General features: G+C 46.7%; 1 protein-coding gene and 1 long non-coding RNA gene across 5 annotated transcripts in view; both read left to right on the plus strand.

Moving 5' to 3' along the window:
* The first annotated feature begins 2,603 nt into the window (after positions 1 to 2,603).
* LOC116540703 (zinc finger protein 888-like) overlaps positions 2,604 to 19,475 on the plus strand; it is a 21,382-nt gene continuing 4,510 nt past the window's right edge. Inside the window, exons 1-3 of one of the 4 annotated variants that reach the window (XM_032264337.1) lie at positions 2,604 to 2,705; positions 8,974 to 9,114; positions 12,649 to 12,775. In XM_032264337.1, the coding sequence (XP_032120228.1) occupies positions 9,100 to 9,114; positions 12,649 to 12,775 (142 nt within the window). In that variant the 5' untranslated portion in view covers positions 2,604 to 2,705; positions 8,974 to 9,099. Of the gene's footprint in view, positions 2,706 to 5,168; positions 5,187 to 8,973; positions 9,115 to 11,533; positions 11,578 to 12,648; positions 12,776 to 19,475 lie in introns of those variants that run through there. The other 3 variants (XM_032264338.1, XM_032264339.1, XM_032264340.1) reach the window with 3 other exon arrangements.
* On the plus strand, positions 15,468 to 16,212 carry LOC116540740. The gene is made up of 2 exons (XR_004264575.1): positions 15,468 to 15,863; positions 16,030 to 16,212. It is a non-coding gene; the product is annotated as an uncharacterized LOC116540740 (long non-coding RNA).

Raw genomic sequence — 19,475 nt, forward strand, 5'->3', positions numbered from 1 at the left:
GAATAGCTGGGATTACAGGCATGCACCATCATGCCCAGCTAATTTTTGTATTTTAGTAGAGACGGGGTTTCACCTTGTTGACCAGGATGGTCTCGATCTTTTGACCTCGTGATCCACCCGCCTCGGCCTCCCAAAGTGCTGGGATTACAGGCTTGAGCCACCGCGCCCGGCTATCTTATTTATTTTTTAAAGATGGAGTTTCACCATGTTGGTCAAGCTGGTCTTGAACTCCCGACGTCAGGTGATCCATCTGCCTTGGCCTCCAAAGTGCTTGGATTATAGGCGTGAGCCACCGCGCCAGGCTGGGCAGAAATCTTTCAAATGTCATAGTGTGGCAAGGTCTTCAGTCCAAAGTCACTCCTTGCAGGACATCAGAATGTTCTTCTTCTTTTTTTTTTTTTTTTTTTTTTTGGGGATGGAGTTTTGTTCTTGTTACCCAGGCTGAAGTGCAATGGCGTGATCTCGGCTCACCACAACCTCCGTCTCCCGAGGTCAAGCAATTCTCCTGCCTCAGCCTCCCAAGTAGCTGGGACTACAGGCGTGTGCCACCATGCCCAGCTAATTTTTGTATTTTTAGTAGAGACGGGGTTTCACCATGTTGACCAGGATGGTCTCGATCTCTTGACCTCGTGATCCACCCGCCTCGGCCTCCCAAAGTGCTGGGATTACAAGCGTGAGCCACCGGGCCCGGCCCAGAATGTTCATTTTTGAGATAATTGTTCCAAATGCAATAAGTATAGCAAACCATTAAGCATTAATTGATACTGGAGTCAATTCAGCACTGACTTGAGTTTGATTTGACTTAACATTCAGTTCGAGCATTAATTGACATAAAAAGTGTTTATGTTAAAAAAGAATGGGCTGGGCCTGGTGACTCACCTGAAATCCCAGCACTTTGAGAGGCCACAGCAGATAGATCACTTGAGGTCAGCAGTTAATGCAGCCTTTTTTTTTTTTTTTTTTGTGATGAAATCTTTCTCTTGTCACCCAGGCTGGAGTGCAATAGTGTGATCTTGTCTCACTGCAATCTGTTATCTTGCAGTTAAGCAATTCTTGTGCCTCAACCTCTTGAATAGCTGGAATTATAGATGCATGCCACTATGCCATGCTAATTTTTGTATTTTTATATATTTTTTCTTGAGATGGTGTCTCGCTCTGTTGCCAGACTGGAGTGCAGTGGTATGGTCTCAGCTAACTGCAACCTCTGTCTCCCACCTTCAAGCGATTCTTGTACATTAGCCTTGTGAGTAGCTGAGACTACAGGTGCATACCCCAATGCCCAGCTAGTTTTTGTATTTTTAGTAGAGACATGGTTTCACTGTGTTGGCCAGGATCGTCTCAATATTTGACCTCATGACCCTCCCGCCTTGGCTTCTGAAAGTGCTGGAATCACCAGAACAAGCCCCCCAACTTGGCCTGTTTCTTATTCCTGTAAACAAAAACTAGGCTGGTGCGGGGCTAACACCTGTGATTCCAAGATTTTGGAAAGCCAAGGTGGGTGGATCACCTGAGTTCGAGATGAGCCTGTCCAATATGGTGAAACTCCATCTCTACTAAAAATACAAAAATTAGCTGGGTGTCGTGGCAAGCACCTCTAATCTTAACTACTCAAGAGACTTAGGCAAAAAAAGTTGAGCCTGGGAGGTAAAGGTTGCAATGACCAAGACTGCCACTGTGTTTTTCCCTGGGTCACAGTGTGAGGCCCTGTTTATTTAAAAAGAAAAAAAAAAGACCGGGTGCGGTGGCTCATGCCTGCAATCCCAATGCCTCCATTGCTAGAGGTTAAGCGTGCCAGACCAGCCTGGCCACGGTGGCTCATGCCTGTAATCCCAGCACTTCGGGAGGCTGAGGCAGGCAAATCATGAAGTCAGGAGATTGAGACCATTCTGGCTAACAGGGTGAAATACAGTGTCTCCTATAAAAAAAAGTACAAAAAATTAGTTGTAGTCACACGACCTGTGGTCCCAGCTACCTGGGAGGTCGACAGGAGAAGGCTGGAGTGAGCTAATACTGTGTCACTGCACTATACAGCTTAGGCAACACAGCGAGTACTTTTATCTAAAATACTTAGTTCCATATAATCTTTCTATATAGTCATATAAATACTGTAGTCTATATAATCATATAGGCATTGTAGTCGGAGCTGTACCGACACATTTGGTGCTGATTTATATAATCCTTCTATATGACTATATAGTAGTTTGTTGTCGGAGGAATGCCTATAGCAGTTAGAAAGCGGAAGCAGTATATAAGAAAACAGCCAGACCAGGACAAGAACCAAAGACCCAGGCGGTGGCGTCCCTGCCTGAAAGGGCATAGGCTGTATGGCAGTGAAGAGAACAGAAAGGGGAGAGGATTTCTATTCTGTGGATCGTCAGCATGAAATTGTAGGTCCCGCTCAAGCAGGGCTTTCAATTTCACATTCTAGTTTGCATTTCCATTCCAGACAATTCCAAGGCCTTTGAATCATCCCTCAGCCTTCCTGACCGGTCTCGCCTCCAAACCCAAAAAACTGGCGCTGGGAGCCAGGCTGAGAGACACACAGCTCCCACCACGGCCCGCCCTCTGCTAGTTCTCTCCGCCTCACGCCCCGCCCCTACCCTGCGCACCCCCTCGTGGGTCCCGCCCAGGCCTGGCTTCAGCACTGCGCACGCAGGTTCGCGCAGACCCGGAAGGGGATCGCGTGGAATGAAGGTCACACGGCGGTGCGTGAGTTTCCCTCTGTCTCGTCTGCGCTTCTCAGGTCCCCGGCGCTTGTGTACCTGGGAAGTAGGGTCCCCACAAACCGGGAAATTCTCACCCTGTCCTCCACCTAGTGCAAATTGAGATATCCCTGTGAGAGTGGGGGTCGCTTACTTTTGGGTTTAAAGTTGCCCTGCGGCTGGTCCCCTTTCCTGTCTTTCTGCCATAGGGCAATGTATACACTTTTTATTGCATAATTTTTCCGCTCAAAACCTTTTTCTGACTACTCAGGCTTAGCTCTTTTTGAAGTCCTCACGCGAGAGGTGGATTCCCGCCCTGGGCACCTCCCACCCTCGCCTTCGTCGCCCCTTGAAGCCCAGCGCCACGGTCCCAATCCTGGGGAGGCAGCATCCTCTGACTCGTCCTGGGATCCTTCAGACCCCACCCTTGTCTTAAGGCGCCGTCGCCCCCCACCTCCTTCATCGTGCGGAGCCCTGCTGCTCCCCAGTTCTCCCCTCTGTAGTCACCGCTTCCCCTGAGCCCGCGTTGGGGAGGTGCCCAGGGCCTGTCCTGTGACACGAGGCGTTGTTACCTGCCCAGCTCCAGCCCTTGGGAATTGTGCTTCTCTGGCATGTAGACAACTTACTCCAAACCCTCCTGTGATTGTGTGGGCCAAAGGGATCACGAGACAGAGAGAAGTAGAAAACCTGAGACAGAGAAAAGAATCAGAAAGACCCGTAACAGATGGCACAGTAGAGAATGGGTGAGGGATTTGCCAAGAGACAGCAAAAAAAAAAAGAGAGAGAAGCAAGTGGAGAAATGTAGAGAAACGCGTGATGTACAGAGAGACGAAGCAAGGCAGGGATGGGCCAGCAAAGAGGGAGGCTCAGGAGAGTGAGAGACGAGGTGGGATTTGGAGCCGGGGCAGACAGAGCAGAGTGGTGCTGGTGGCCAGAACAGAGGGAACCACAGCACGGAGGACACCTGGGAAGGTGGGGTGCCAGAGAGTGGGTACGGGGGTATAACAGGGAAGAGAGAATTTAACAGGGAGAGCAGAGGACTTGCAGAGATGGAAGAAGAGGCGGAAATATATGGAGATTAAGGACGGTGGAAAGATGAAGAAGGAGCAACAAGAGCTTAAGTAAGTGGCCAGGATGGAGCAGAAGAGGTGGAAGAGAAGGAATAGAGGGGAGAAGGGGATAAACAGCAGAAGAGGAGAGCGGTACAAAATGAGGAGCAGAATTCCAGAAAAAATGACAAGAAAAGAGCTAGAGGGAGAAGGAGAGAATGAGAGACCAGCTGGGCAACATAGTGAGACCCCCATCTCTGCCCCCCCACCAAAAAATTAACTGGGCGTGATGGTGTGTGCCTGTAATTCCAGCTACTCTGGAGGCCCAGGCAGGAGGATCACTTGAGCCCAGGAGTTCCAGGTTGCAGTGAGTCAAGATTATGCCACTGCACTTCAGCCTGGTCAACAGAGCAAGACACTGTCTCAAAAGAAAAAAAGGGACGTGAGAGCAATGTATTCTCTCTCTCTCCCTTTTTTTTTTTTTTAAAATAGAGACAGGGTTTCACCATGTTGGCCAGTCTAGTCTCGATCTCCTGGCCTCAAGGGCTCCACCTGCCTTGGCCTCCCAAAGTGCTGGGATTACAGGCGTGAGCCACCACACACCACACCCGGATCCTTTTTTTTTTTTTTTTTGAGAGTTTTGCTAATGTTGGGCAGGCTGGAGTGCAATGTTGCTATCTTGACTCACTGCAAACTCCACCTCCTGGGTTCAAATGATTCTCCTGCCTCACCCTCCCGAGTAGCTGGAATTAGAGGAGCCCACCACCATGACCAGCTAATTATTTGTATTTTTAGTAGTGATGGGATGTCACCATGTTGGCCAGGCTGGGCTCTAACTCCTGACCTCAGGTGATTCCCCTGCCTCAGCCTCCCAAAGTAGTGGGATTACAGGCATAAGCCACCGAGCCCAGCCACCCATGTATTCTTGATTGAAAAAATTTGCTTATGTCTTAGTTGTACAACTGACCTTCTTTCACTGTTTCCAAGGTCAATAGCTGTATGTTCACCCTTCTGCATTTTATTTTATGTATTTATTTGTTTTTTGAGACGAAGTTCACTCTTGTCGCCCAGGCTGGAGTGCAGTGGCACGATCTCGGCTCACTACAACCTCTACCTCCCGTGTTTAAGCAATTCTCCTGCCTTGGCCTCCCGAGTAGCTGGGATTATAGGCCTGTATCACTGTACCCAGCTAATTTTGTGTTTTTAGTAGAGACAGAGTTTCTCCATGTTGGTCAGACTGGTGTTGAACTCCTGATCTCAGGTGATCTGCCCACCTCAGCCTCCCAAAGTGCTGGCATTATAGGCGTGAGCCACTGTGCCCAACCTCATACACTTCTGCATTTTATAAATGTTGCTGTGACTTTCTTGTAAGGAAGAATTAAATGTAGGGAATCAGTGGCATCAGAACCTTGCAAAAGAAGTTTCTTTAGCCCACGTATGTAATAGATGGTTCTCTAATTTTTAATGATTGGGGTGATAAACACCAACCCTTCCCATTAGCCCTTCCAGGCCACCATGTGAGAATTCAGGCACACCTTTTCACTCATCTCAGACCTTCTCAGGGTAACTTGGTGTGAATGTCTCCCTCTCTGAGCCTCAGTGACTCTCCCTACAACTTGGGGATGAGAGGTCAGACCAGAAAAGCTCAACCTGAGTGACCCTGGCCCCGGAAATGATTGGCAAAATAGAGTGCGTGTCTGGGTGTGGCTTTTCTCCTGGGACAGGGGAGTGGCCAGTTGTAATTAGAATTTTCAATGTCATGCAATACCTCAAAAATGAAAAAAAAAAAAAAAAAGAAGAATGGAAGAAACATAGGTGTAGACTCAGAAAGAGACCATCTTCCATGGCCGTTCTCCATATTAGGGTTATCACAGCTCAATCTAAAGTAGGTCATGTTGGTCCCTGGTAGGGAACCTTCCACCAGCTTCCCACGTTCCCCAGGACAAAAGCCCGACTCCTCAGTGTGGCACCACAGCCCTGTGTGCAGCCTCCTCCTGGGAGCCTGTGCTCATCTCAGGACTCCCTCTGCCCTAGTCACATTTGCTTATCAGTCAGTCTCTATCTCGTGACTCAGGTTTTAATATCTCGTCATCAATCACATTAAAAATGCTCTTTTTTTTCTTTTCTTTTTTTGTTTTTGTGTTTTGGAACAGAGTCTCACTCTGTTGTCCAAGCTGTGAGAGCAGTTTCATGATCTTGGCTCACTGTAACCTCTGTCTTCTGGGTTCAAGCCATTCTTGTGCCTCAACCGCCCAAGAAACTGGGATTATGGTTGTGTGCCACCACACCCAGCTAATTTTTGTATTTGTATTTTATTTTTTATATTTTTGAAATGGAGTTTGGCTCTTGTTGCTCTGGCTGGACTGCAATGGTGCGATCTCAGCCCACCACAACCTCTGCGTCCCAAGGTCAAGCGATTCTCCTACCTCAGCGTTTTGAGTAGCTGGAATTAATGGCATATGCAACCATGCCGAGCTAATTTTTTGTATTTTTAGTAGAGACAGGGTGTCACCACATTGGCCGGGCTGGTTTCAAACTCCTGATCTCAAGTGATCAACCCATCTCAGCCTCCCAAAGTGCTGGGATTACAGGCATGCGCCACCACACCGGGCTGAAATTCATTATTTTATAAAATTCTTTAGAGTTGTGGGAGAAAAATGTTTGAAGACCTGCCCCCTGCCTGATCTATATCCCCGGGACCCCTCTGACCTCATCTCCTGCCTGTGTCCTCGCTCCCTCTGCCCCAGCCACGCAGGCCTCTTTCCTGCTTCTGAGGCCAAGGTTGCTCCTGCCTCAAGGCCTTCACATGGACTGTGTCTCTGCTGGAACTCGCTGGCCCCTCAGCTGCAGGTGCAGACACGCCTCCTTCCCCGGTGTCTGTTCTGATATCACCTCTCAGTGGGGGCTTCTGTGACCCACCTCCCGATGAGCACTCCAGCCACACCCTCACCCCCACCTCTGGTCCATGTTGGCTGTTCTGCATGCTTCTTTTTGTATTCTTCACCTTCCGCTGCCTCAATACTGATGATCCAAGGCCTCGGGGGGAGAGCAGAGCTAGACAGCAGGGCTGCGCTGGGCTTGCCTCTTCCCCCGAGTGGATCTCAACCGTGGCTTCACATTAGAGTGCTGGGGAATTTACACTCATATCTGTTATGCTCCAGAGATTCTCCACATACTCAGGTTGGGCCTGAGTTGGTTTTTGTTTGTTTGTTTTTGATGGCAATTTTATAAGATTTTTTTTTTTTTGAGACAAAGTTTCACTCTTGTATCCCAGGTTGATGTACAATGGCACAATCTCAGCTCCCCGCAACCTCTGCCTCCCGGGTTCAAGTGATTCTCCTGCCTCAGCCTCCCAAGAATCTGGGATTACAGGCATGTGCCACAACACCCAGCTAATTTTTTTTTTTTTTTAGTAGAGATGATGTTTATCCATATTGGTCAGGCTGGTCTCGAACTCCTGACCTCAGGTGATGCACCTACCTTGGCTTCTTAAACTGCTGGAATTACAGGCATGAGCCACCATGTCCTACCTTAACTTTATTTTATGTTTACGATGATGAGTGATTGGTTCTCATCCACAGTGCCAGTCAGTAGGTTTCTGAAAGTGATAACAGGTACACAGGTAACCACAGTATAGAGCTTGTTTGGTGACTCTTCACCCTCATTACATTTTCTGGGCAACCGCACGTGGACATGGTGTGGGACATTCCTTATTCCTTTCGCCAGGACGGCTTTGTTGAGCCTGGCATCAGTGCACACACCTGGAGTTTTCATCTCCTTGATGGCAAATTTATGAATCTCTTTGAGCACCCAAGGGGCACGCTTCTTGAAGCCCACCCCGTAGATGTGTTTGTGAATGTTGATGGTGTACTCTCGGGTCACCGCCTCATGGATGGCAGAATGGCTCTTTTTTTCTTGCCACCCTTCTTTGCGGGATGAAAAGTTTCTGCCAGGTCTAAGATGAAAAGTTGACCCGGTCTAAGATGAAAAGTTGACCCGAGTTTTAATAATATTTAAAATTGACTCCATGTCCATCATTGAGCAGCAAGTTTTTTTTTTTTTTTTTTGAGTTGGAGTCTTGCTCTGCTGCCCAGGCTTGAGAGCAGTGGCAAGATCCCAGCTCGCTACAGCCTCCACCTCCTGGGTTCAAGCAATTCTCCTGCCTCAGCCTCCCAAGTAGCTGGGATTACAGGCATCCGCCACCATGACTGGCTCTTTTTTGTATTTTTAGTAGGGATGGGTTTTCCCCATATTGGCTAGGCTAATCTCTGGGCCAGGCTGGCCTCAAACTTCTGACCTCATGGTCTGCCTGCCTTGGCCTCCCCAAGTGCTGGGATTACAGGCATGAGCCATCATACCCAGCCTTTATTTATTTATTTTTTTAAGATAAAGTCTCCCCGGGCACGGTGGCTCACGCCTATACTCCCAGCACTTTGGGAGGCCAAGATGGGTGGATCACGAGGTCAAGAGATCGAGACCATCCTGGTCAACACGGTGAAGCCCCGTCTCTACTAAAAATACAAAAATTAGCTGGGCATGGTGGCGCGTGCCTGTAGTCCCAGCTACTTGGGAGGCTGAGGCAGGAGAATTGCTTGATCCCAGGAGGCGGAGGTTGCAGTGAGCCAAGATTGCGCCATTGCACTCCAGCCTGGGTAACGAGAGAAACTCTATCTCAAAAAAAAGAAAAGAAAAAAGATAAAGTCTCACTCTTATCACCCAGGCTGAAGTGTGCTTGTCCAGTCTTGGCTCATTGCACTCTTTGCCCTTTAGGCTCAAGTGATCCTCCCACCTCAGCCTCCTATGTAGCTGAGACCACAGACACACAGACATGTACCACCATGCCTGACTAAGTTTTTCTGTTGTTTGTAGAGATGGGGTTTCACCATGTTGCCCAGGCTGGTCTTGAACTCCTGACCTCAAGCAATCCACCTGCCTTGGCCTCTTAGAGTGCTGGGATTACAGGTGCCACTGCACCCAGCATCTGAATGGGGTTTGATGAGGGCTGGGTCTGTGCTCTGAAGGGGAGCTCATTCCAGCCCAGCTTCTCACTGCTGCAGCATGTGTGTGGGGGCTTCTCCAGAAGGGGAGCAGATTCTGAAGAAAGAGGTCAAAACTTCATTTAGTTTTGCTGTAGGAGTTTATTATCCCTGATGCAGTGTGCAGCAGAGGGGACTGTATTTCCTCAGGGTGAGGTCTCTTTTGTATGTGTTGTTGTCTTACAGGGAGGAGGAGTGTTGATTCTGAGCAACAAACAACATATTTATAACATTCAGGATTGAATGTTCTAAAGACCCTTGATACGTGAGGAAGAAACCCGGAAGAGGAAGTGGAAAGCAAAGGAGTCAGGGATGGCTCTTCCTCAGGTGAGATGATATTCTTGGTGGATTGTTCTGTCTCCTTCCTTTCAGAAATGCTGGGCCTTGGAGTTGGGAATCTTCTCTGAGTCTGAAGCGTCCTTTTTGGCAGGTTTGCTGGCACTCACCCATGCTTTCCCTCAGTCCCTCTCATCTCCCTTAGATTCCATCTCTTGTGACCCAGTGACATGAGCTTGGGAAGAGGCTGCACTGGGCATGGTCCTGGGAAGGGCTCACCCCAGACGTGGATGGAGACGGGCTGTGGGGCCCGTGATGTCAGGGCTGCTGGGCAGCAAGGATTGTTCAGGGGCCACATCTGGATGCACCGTCAGCTCTCTGTAGATCAGGAGCAGAGCAGCTGCAAGTGGAAGTCACGTAGTAATGTGCACAAAGTACATGGTAAATTCTAGAAATGGAGATCAATAAGGGGAAGTCTTTTCTGCCTGATTTTATACTACATGTTTAGGTAATTGAGTGAGTTACTGTGTTTCTGACTCCAAACATCTTACTAATTGAAATGGAAAGTTCACACACAGACATGAATGATACAAGGGGTTTTATTCCATCATTATTTTAAGCATATGAAACCAACCTAAATTATAGCAGGAGATTCATTAAACCATTCTTAGTGCATTAAGCTCATGGAACTGCGGTGTTACTTTGGAGAGGCTTGTGAAACAGGCATTTTCAGTAAAAATGGTTATAATTTTCTTTTTTTCTTTTCTTTTTTTTTTTTTTTTTTGAGACGGAGTTTCACTCATGTTACCCAGGCTGGAGTGCAATGGCGCGATCTGGGCTCACCGCAACCTCCGCCTCCTGGATTCAGGCAATTCTCCTGCCTCAGCCTCCTGAGTAGCTGGAATTACAGACAGGCGCCACGATGCCCAGCTAATTTTTTGTATTTTTAGTAGAGACGGGGTTTCGCCATGTTGACCAGGGTGGTCTCGATCTCTTGACCTCGTGATCCACCCGCCTCGGCCTCCCAAAGTGCTGGGGTTACAGGCTTGAGCCACCGCGCCTGGCCTATAATTTTCTTAAATATGGGAGCAGTACTGCATTTTTATCCTAAAGGATGGAGCCATATTCTCATTCTACCTATTATTATTATTATTATTATTATTTTAGAGAAAGTGTTGCTCTATCATTCAGGCTGGAGTGCAGTGGTGTGATCTCAGCTCACTGCAGCCTCTGCCTCCCTGGTTCATGTGATTCTCCCACTTCAGTCTCCCAAATAGCTGCCATTATAGGCCCCTGCCACCACACCCAGCTAATTCTGTGTTTTTAGTAGAGATGGGCTTTCACCACGTTGGTCAGGCTGGACTCAAACTCCTGACCTCAGATGATCTACTTGACTTAGCCTCCCAGAGTGCTGGGATTACAGGTGTGGGCCACTGTGCCCAGCCCCACATTTATATTATAATAAATATAATAATATTTATTATTATTTGATAAATATTTTTGTATTTAAACACCACATGATGTACATATTTGTTTTGTGGTAAAGCTTCAAGCAAAGCTGCAGCTTAGCCCCTTGGCTGTAAAGCACCTCCTTTCCCTGACACGTCCCCCACACTCCTTCCGGCCTCACCCGGGACCCACTACTGTCAGTTCTGTGTCAGGTGTCAGGGCAAGTCTTGTAATCGTGTATTTCTGCATCTTTATGAGACTTTTAGAAAAAAATCTGCAATGATAAATTTCCTTTTATATTTATTTTTTAACTTTAGACTACGTGTGAAGATTTGTTACATAGGTAGACTCATGTCATCTGGGCTTGTCATACAGATTATTTCATCACTTCGGTATTAAGCCCCTTACCTAATAGTTATTTTATATTTACCTTTTTTTCTTTTTTTTTTTTTTTTTTTTTTGAGAAGGGAGTCTTGCTTGTCACCCAGGCTAAAGTGCTGTGGCACAATCTTGGCTGACTGCATCCTCCACCTCCCGGGTTCAAGCAAGTCTCTGCCTCAGCCTTTCAAGCACCTGGAATTATAGGTGCCCACCACACTGCCCAGCTAATTTTTGTCTTTTTAGTAGAGACGGGGTTTTACCCTGCTGGCCAGGCTGGTCTGAAACTCCTGACCTCAAGATCTGCTGGCCTTGACCTCCCAAAGTGCTGGAATTACAGGCATGACCAATTGCACCTGGCTGTTTACCATTTTTTTTTTTTTTGAAACTGAGTTTTTCCTTTGTCACCGAGGCTGGAGTATAATGGCATAATCTTGACTCACTGCACCTCCACCTCCTGGGTTCAAGTGATTCTCATACCTCAACCTCCTGAGTAGCTGGTGTTACAGGTGCCCGCCACCATGCCTGGCTAATTTTTGTTTTGTTTTTGTTTTTGTTTTTTGAGACAGAGTCTTGCTCTGTTTCCCAGGCTGGAGTGCAGTGGCATGCTCTTGGCTCACTGCAACCTCCACTTCCTGGGTTCAAGCAATTCTCCTGCCTCAGCCTCCTGAGTAGCTGGGATTACAGGTACGTGACAACATGCCCAACTAATTTTTGTATTTTTAGTAGAGACGGGGTTTCACCATGTTGGTCAGTCTGGTCTCAAACCTCTGACCTTGTGATCTGCCCACTTTGGCCTCCCAAAGTGCTTGGATTACAGACATGAGCCACTGTGACTGGCCAAGTTTTATATTTTTAGTAGGGACAGGGTTTCACCATGTTGGCCACACTGGTCTTATACTCCTGAGCTCAGGTGATCCACCCACCATGGCCTTCCAAAGTGCTGGGATTACAGCCATGTGCCATCACGCCCAATTGAATTTTAGTTTCTGATTTTTCACTGTGGACATTGTCATTTCTGAAAACATCATTCATGTTCTGCCTCATGTAGATACAAAATGTTACTTGGTGTGTCAATAAAAGTTTCAAACATTTCTTTTTTTTTTTTTTTTTTTTTTTTTTTTTTTTTTTTTTTTTTTTTTTTGAGACGGAGTCTCGCTCTTGTTACCCAGGCTGGAGTGCAATGGCGCGATCTCGGCTCACCGCAGCCTCCGCCTCCTGGGTTCAGGCAATTCTCCTGCCTCAACCTCCTGAGTAGCTGGGATTACAGGCACGCGCCACCATGCCCAGCTAATATTTTGTATTTTTAGTAGAGACGGGGTTTCGCCATGTTGACCAGGATGGTCTTGATCTCTTGACCTCGTGATCCACCCGCCTCGGCCTCCCAAAGTGCTGGGATTACAGGCGTGAGCCACCGCGCCTGGCAAGTTTCAAACATTTTCATAGCGAGAAAGCTGCGTTGATTTTTTGGTTTGTGTATTTCTTTTTTTTTTCTTTGAACACATTTAATAGCTGTTGTGTGTATTTCTTGTATTATCCACAAACACAAGAAATCCATACCATGAGGGAATCATGACCTCTTCAAAAGGTGTAATAAACACAACTGGGAAGACATAATGTGGTGAAAAATCGCTTTCTCCATTTGTCAGAACATTCCCTACAATTAAATCCGTGCTTCTACCTCTCTCCTCTTCTCATTCTCTGTAAAGATAAGAACGCCTCCCATAACTATGTGGTTAAAATGTGTTTTTATTTCAGGGTCCATTGACATTCAGGGATGTGACCATAGAATTCTCTCCGGAGGAGTGGAGATGCCTGGACCCTGCTCAGAGGACTTTATACAGGGACGTGATGTTGGAGAACTACAGGAACCTGGTCTCCCTGGGTGAGGACAACTTCCCTCCACAAGTAGGGATGTGCTGTTGCTTATCTTTGTATTTTCTCTTGTTGCCTCTTGGGAGCCGCGTCCTTGCTTGACTAAAATGAAAGCCGTATTGATTTTGAAATGAAAAGCTTCATGATGCAGCATCTGGACTTTAACTGTCCCCTCTGTTTAGATGTTGTGCATTCTTCATCATACCTCACGGGGGTTTCCAGAAATAAAGTAGGCAAAAAGCTGATGGCAGGCCAGGTGCAGTGACTCAAGCCTGTAATCCCAGCACTCTGGGAGGCTGAGGCTTGTGGATCGCTTCAGTTCAGGAGTTCAAGACCAGCGTGGCCAACATGGTGAAACTCTGTCTCTACCAAAAATACAAAAATTAGCCAGGCATGGTCATGCCCTCCAGTAATTCGAGATACTAGAAAGGGTGAGGAAGCAGAATCGCTTGAACCTGGTAGGCAAAGGTTGCAGTGAGAGTAGATCACGCCACTGCACTCCAGCCCAAGCTACAGAGCAAGACTCTGTCTCAAAAAAACAGAAACAAAACCTTCTGGCAGACTTTAAAGATATCCAGTTCCCTGTGTGTTACTCCTGTGCTTTTTATTCAGTAGTTCCTAGAAAGAAGCTTGATTTCCACATATTACAATGCTCTCTAAGCATTCCTAAGGAGGCAGTCAGTGGAGGAGTGTGAAATATTTTCCTCGATCCATCTGGAGTGTCTTCTTTTTTTTTTTTTTTTTTTTTTTTTTGTTGCGGGGGTTTTCTCTTGTTTTCCAGGCTGGGGTGCAATGGCGCGATCTCGGCTCACCGCAACCTCCGCCTCCTGGGTTCAGGCAATTCTCCTGCCTCAGCCTCCCGAGTAGCTGGGACTACAGGCATGCGCCAGCATGCCCAGCTAATTTTTGTATTTTTAGTAGAGACGGGGTTTCACCATGTTGACCAGGATGGTCTCGATCTCTTGACCTCCTGATCCACCCGTCTCGACCTCCCAAAGTGCTGGGATTACAAGCGTGAGCCACCGCGCCCGGCTGGAGTGTCTTCTTTCCTAATGAAACATAGGGCTGCGATGCTAGAAAAGCTCCAGCGCGTCATGTTTCTTTTTTTTTTTTTTACAAGCAGGAGTCTCTTTCTGACCTGTCGTCTCCATGATGAAGCCAGGGAAAGAGCCCTGGACTGTGGAGAGTCAAGTAAAAATAGCAGAAAAATCTAGATGTGTGGGATGTATTGCAGGTGTAAACACAGTGGGAGCTCAGATGGGCAGAGTGGAAGCTACACCTTCAAATAGTGTGTGGGGATGTGTGGCCATAAAAAAGGATGAGTTCATGTCCTTTGCAGGGACCTGGATAAAGCTGGAAACCATCATTTTCAGCAAACTGACACAGGAACAGAAAATCAAACACTGCATGTTCTCATTCATAAGTGAGTGTTGGACAGTGAGAACACATGGAGACAGGGAGGGAAACCACACATTAGGGGAGGGATAGCAGGGGGTGGGGGACTAGGGGAGGGATAGCATTAGGAGAAATACCTAATGTAGATGACGGGGTGATGAATGCAGCAAAGCACTATGGCACGTTACCTTTGTTACCTTTGTAACAAGCCTGCTTGTTCTGCACATATACCCCAGAGCTTAAAGTATAATAATACTAAATAAATATACGAAATACATAAATAAATAGTGAGTGAGGAAACTCTCTGCAAGCAGGAAAATTCTGTGGGAAAAGGAAAGCTTAAATTCTGAGATCTCTGAATGGACATCTTTCTTTGTCCCCACTTGTCCTTCTGTTTGCTATTTATTTATTTATTTTTGAGATAACGTCTTGCTCTTTTACCTAGGCTGGAGTGCAGTGGCACAATAGTTTACTGCAACCTCTCCTGCCTGGGTTCACATGATTCTCCTGCCTAAGTCTTTCAGGTAGCTAGGACTACAGGTGTGCACTACCGCCACACCTGGCTAATTTTTGTATTTTTAGCAGAGACAAGGTTTCACTATGTTGGCCAGGCTGGTCTCGAACTCCTGACCTCAGGTGATCTGCCCACCTGGACCTCCCACGGTGCTGGGATTACAGGTGTGAGCCACTGCGCCCAGCCTCTCTCTCTTCAGATGTGCAGTAGTTTGATTTTTGGGCATTCTAGTGATGCTGCAGCTCAGAGACAAAGGCAGAGTCTTTATCCATGTCACCTGGCTTCTGTGACCTCTTTGGTTTCTTGCCTCTGTGGCACAGGGAGGGCTGTCAAAGGGTCTCTTCCCCTTGTGGTCTCCTCTGTACTTGATTCCATCTGATGCTCCATTCTCTGTCCCTATAGCTCAGAGCTGAGGCCTCCATGCACCTATCTGCCCCTTGACCTATTCAGATTCCATCCCATTTCCTGTACTCGCAACACCCAATCAGGAGATGGGAAACATGGGCTGTTCCATTTTTGCATCTGGGGCCTATAACAATGCCCAGAGCTTTCTCTGCTTGTTTAAATCATCTACTTGTCTATTTGGAAGAAAAAAAAAAAAGGCTACATACAGTGGCTCATGCCTGTCATCCCAGCACTTTGAGAGGCTGAGGAGGGCAGATCACTTTAGGTCAGGAGTTTGGTGAAACCCCATCCCTACTGAAAATGCAAAAAGTAGCTGGGTGTGATGGTGTGTGCCTTTAATTCCAGCTACTTGGGAGACTGAGGCAGGAGAATCTCTTGAACCTGAGAGCTGGAGGTTGCAGTGAGCTAAAATTTCACCCCTGAATTCCAGCCCGGATGACAGAGCAAGACTCTGTCCCCCTGCCACACACAAAAAAAATCAGAAATGCTTTTCCTACTCTCACATGCCACCTTGCACAGAATGCCTCAATTCTGATCACCAACATAAGTGGATTTCTTCCCAACCACATCCAAATCTTGAATGGACACAAACTGAATTTCTTGTGGTTTAATTCACTTCTGACACTGTCTACCTGGAGTTAGAGTCAGATCTCACAGGTGAAGGGTTGAGTTCCCAGGCCGGTAAGGGCGGCCCCCGACCTCAGATGCCAGTTGCAAGTGTAAATTGTCACATGTTCCTCTGACCAACCAGCTGTGAGTTGGGTTCCCTCAACCCCTTTCTTGGGTTTGATTGCTTTCTTTTTTTTTTTTTTTAACATATATATTTTTACATAAAGACAGGGTTTCACCATGTTGGTCAGGCTGGTCTTGAACTCCTGACCTCAGGTGATCCGCCCACCTTGGCCTCCAAAGTGCTTGGATTACAGGCATGAGCCACCACGCCCAGCCAGGTTTGATTGCTTTGCTAGGGTGGCTCACAAAACTCAGTGAAACACCTTCTTAGGTTCATGATAAAGAATGTTTCACAGGACACAGAGGGACAGCCAGATGAGAAGATTCACAGAGTGAAGCACTAAATTCAAAATGAATAGTCATTCTCTGATATAACAGTTCCACACATTATTGATATAAAACAAAGAACACAAAGACTATCATAAAAAATAGGAAAATGAGTCGTACTCAGTAGCTCATGCTTGTAATCCCAGCACGTTGGGAGGTCAGGTGAATCATGAGGTCAGGTGTTTGAGACCAGCCTGGCCAACAGCGTGAAACCCTGTCTCTACTAAAAATACAAAAACTAGCTGGGCGTGATGCCCCACACCTGTAGTCCCAGCTACTCTGGAGGCTCAGGTGGGAGAATCACTTGAACCTGGGAGGTGAAAGTTGCCGTGAGCCAGTATCATGCCACTGCACTCCAGCCTGGTGACAGAGGAAAACTCCGTCTCAAAAAAAAAAAAAATTAGAAAAATGATTATTAAATCAATAAAATCCAAGATCATGTGTAATATATAAAAATGTACTGGATGAACGTAGAAGTAGCTTAAACAAATAACCGTGAACTTAAAACCAGAGGCGTCTTTGCAGTGAGCTGTGCTCTACACAAGGACTGTGGGGAGATTCACGGGTGTGCCGTGCCCCAGGCACCTGCGTGTGTTCAGCATTTGGAAGCTCTCATTTCCCCATAATTTAGGGATTTGCATGGAGGCTTCACCACGTAGTCATGATGATATTAACTCAGCCTCCAGCCCCTCTCCCCTTCCTGGAGGATAGTGGATGGAAGTGACTGTTCCATGTTTCTAAGCCTGGCCTGATCTTGCTGGAGCTGAGCCCCATCCAGGAGACCTTAGAGGTTTCCTCATTAGGATAAATCACCTTCCCATCACCCAGGACATCCCAAGGTCTTCGGAACTCTGTGTCAGGAATCAGGGAAGAGACCAGTATATGCGTTTCTTCTTATGTCACAAGGTTCCTCAGCCATTCTTCAGTTATGCTTCACCCACGCTACTAGTGTGTGTTACAGAGGAGTAGGTAGATTTTTCTGAGATGGCTACTCAGCCGGGTGGGAAAGAGAGTCAACAGAAAGACCGTATATTGCATCCTCAGGTCCTCTTGGAAGTATAGCTCACTGGAAAGATGCCTCTGGTTTGAAGTTCACTGTTACTTGTTTAAGCCACTGCTACTTTCATCTTATACATTTTTTTTGTTTGTTTTTTAAGACGGGGTTTCACCATGTTGGTCAGGCTGATCTTGAACTCCTGACCTCAGGTGATCCGCCCACCTTGGCCTCCAAAGTGCTTGGATTACAGGCGTGAGCCACCACGCCCAGCCCATTTTATACATTTCTATATATTACAGATGCTTTTGGATTTTACTGATTTAATAATCAGTTTCTTTTTTGTGTGTGATGGAGTCTCGTTCTGTCACTCAGACTGGTGTGCAGTGGTGCAATCTCAGCTCACTGCAGCCTCTACCCACTGGGTTCAAGTCATTCTCCTGCCTCAGCCTCCTACGTGCGATTACAGGTATATACTACCACGCCCAGCCAATTTTTGTGTTTTTAGTAGAGATGGAGTTTTACTCTGTTGGCCAGGCTGGTCTCAAACTTCTGAACTGAAGTGATCCACCAGCTTAAGCCTTCCATAGTGCTGGATTACAGGCATGAGCCACGCACCCGGCCTCTCTCTACTTTTTTATTGGTCAGCTCTCTTGTTGTTTTTTTCCATTATTGAAAGTCGTATGTTGAAATCAACTAGTATTACAGTGGAGCAATTTATTTGATTCTGTAAACATTGGCTTTAAATATGGAGTTCTGATATTCATGCTTATGTATCTCTAGTTCTTGTATATTAATGGTGAATTGACCCTATTATCATGATATAATGTCCTTTCTTGTCTCCAATAAAATAGTTTTGAGTTAAAACATATTTTAGAGGCCGGGCGCGGTGGCTCAAGCCTGTAATCCCAGCACTTTGGGAGGCCGAGGCGGGTGGATCACGAGGTCAAGAGATCGAGACCATCCTGGTCAACATGGTGAAACCCCGTCTCTACTAAAAATACAAAAAATTAGCTGGGCATGGTGGCACGTGCCCGTAATCCCAGCTACTCAGGAGGCTGAGGCAGGAGAATTGCCTGAACCCAGGAGGCGGAGGTTGCGGTGAGCCGAGATCGTGCCATTGCAGTCCAGCCTGGGTAACGAGAGTGAAACTCCATCTCAAAAAACAAAACAAAACAAAACAAAAAACATATTTTAGTTTTGCCAGCTTTGCTCTCTCTGGATGACAATTGCTTGGGATATTATGTTTTATCTTTTGTGTTATTTTCTGTTAAAAAATTTTTTAGATACAGTGTCTTGCTCTGTCACCCAGGGTGGAGTGCAATGGTGTCATCGTGGCTCACTGCAACCTTGAATTCCTGGGCTCAAGTGATTGTCCTACCTCAGCCTCCCTGGGTAGCTGGTACAGGTGCATGCCACCATGGCAGGCTAATGTTTTAGGTTTTGTTTTCTTTTGTAGACACAGTGTCTTGCGGTGTTGTTGAACTTGGTCATGATCTCCTGGGCTCAAGAGATCCTCCTCAGCCTCCTGAGTACCTGCGATGACAGGCCTCAACCCCCATACTTAACTGTTGGTTTTTATTTTTCAAATTGTAGCATATGTGTGTCCATAGGGCTAATATGAGTCTTCTGTGGACAACGGGTAGTTGGCTCCTGTTGATTCAGCCAGTCTTTTTATTTTGAGTGCAGAGTTAAGTATTTACATTTGAAGTATTACTGATGGAGAAGACCTTACCGTTGCCTTTCTGTTACATGTTATCTGTAATTCTTGTAGGTTTTTTTTTTCTTCCTCATATGCTGCTTTTTGTGTTTCATTGCTTTTTTGTGTAGACATGCTTTGATTCCCTTCTCATTTATGTTTTTATTTTTATTTTATTTTATTTATTTGTCTTTGAGATGGAGTCTCCTCTGTCACTCAGGCTAAGTGCAGTGGCGCAATCATGGCTAACCACAGCCTCTGCCTGCCAGGCTCACATGGTTCTTATGCCCCAGCTTCCTGAGTAGCTGAAACTACAGGTGCCCACCCACTCCCCCCAGCTAATTTTTATGTTTTTTTGTTTGTTTGTTTGTTTGTTTTTTTTTTGAGACAGAGTTTCACTCTTGTTACCCAGGCTGGAGTGCAATGGCTCGATCTCGGCTCACCACAACTTCCGCCTCCTGGGTTCAAGCAATTCTCCTGCCTCAGCCTCCTGAGTAGCTGGGATTACAGGCATGCGCCACCATGCCCAGCTAATTTTTTGTATTTTTAGTAGAGACGGGGTTTCACCATGTTGACCAGGATGGTCTTGATCTCTCAACCTCGTGATCCACCCGCCTCGGCCTCCCAAAGTGCTGGGATTACAG

Source organism: Sapajus apella, unplaced genomic scaffold, assembly GCF_009761245.1.
Source record: "Sapajus apella isolate SASKATOON/1434 unplaced genomic scaffold, GSC_monkey_1.0 scaffold144, whole genome shotgun sequence".
Classification (NCBI taxonomy): domain Eukaryota; kingdom Metazoa; phylum Chordata; class Mammalia; order Primates; family Cebidae; genus Sapajus; species Sapajus apella.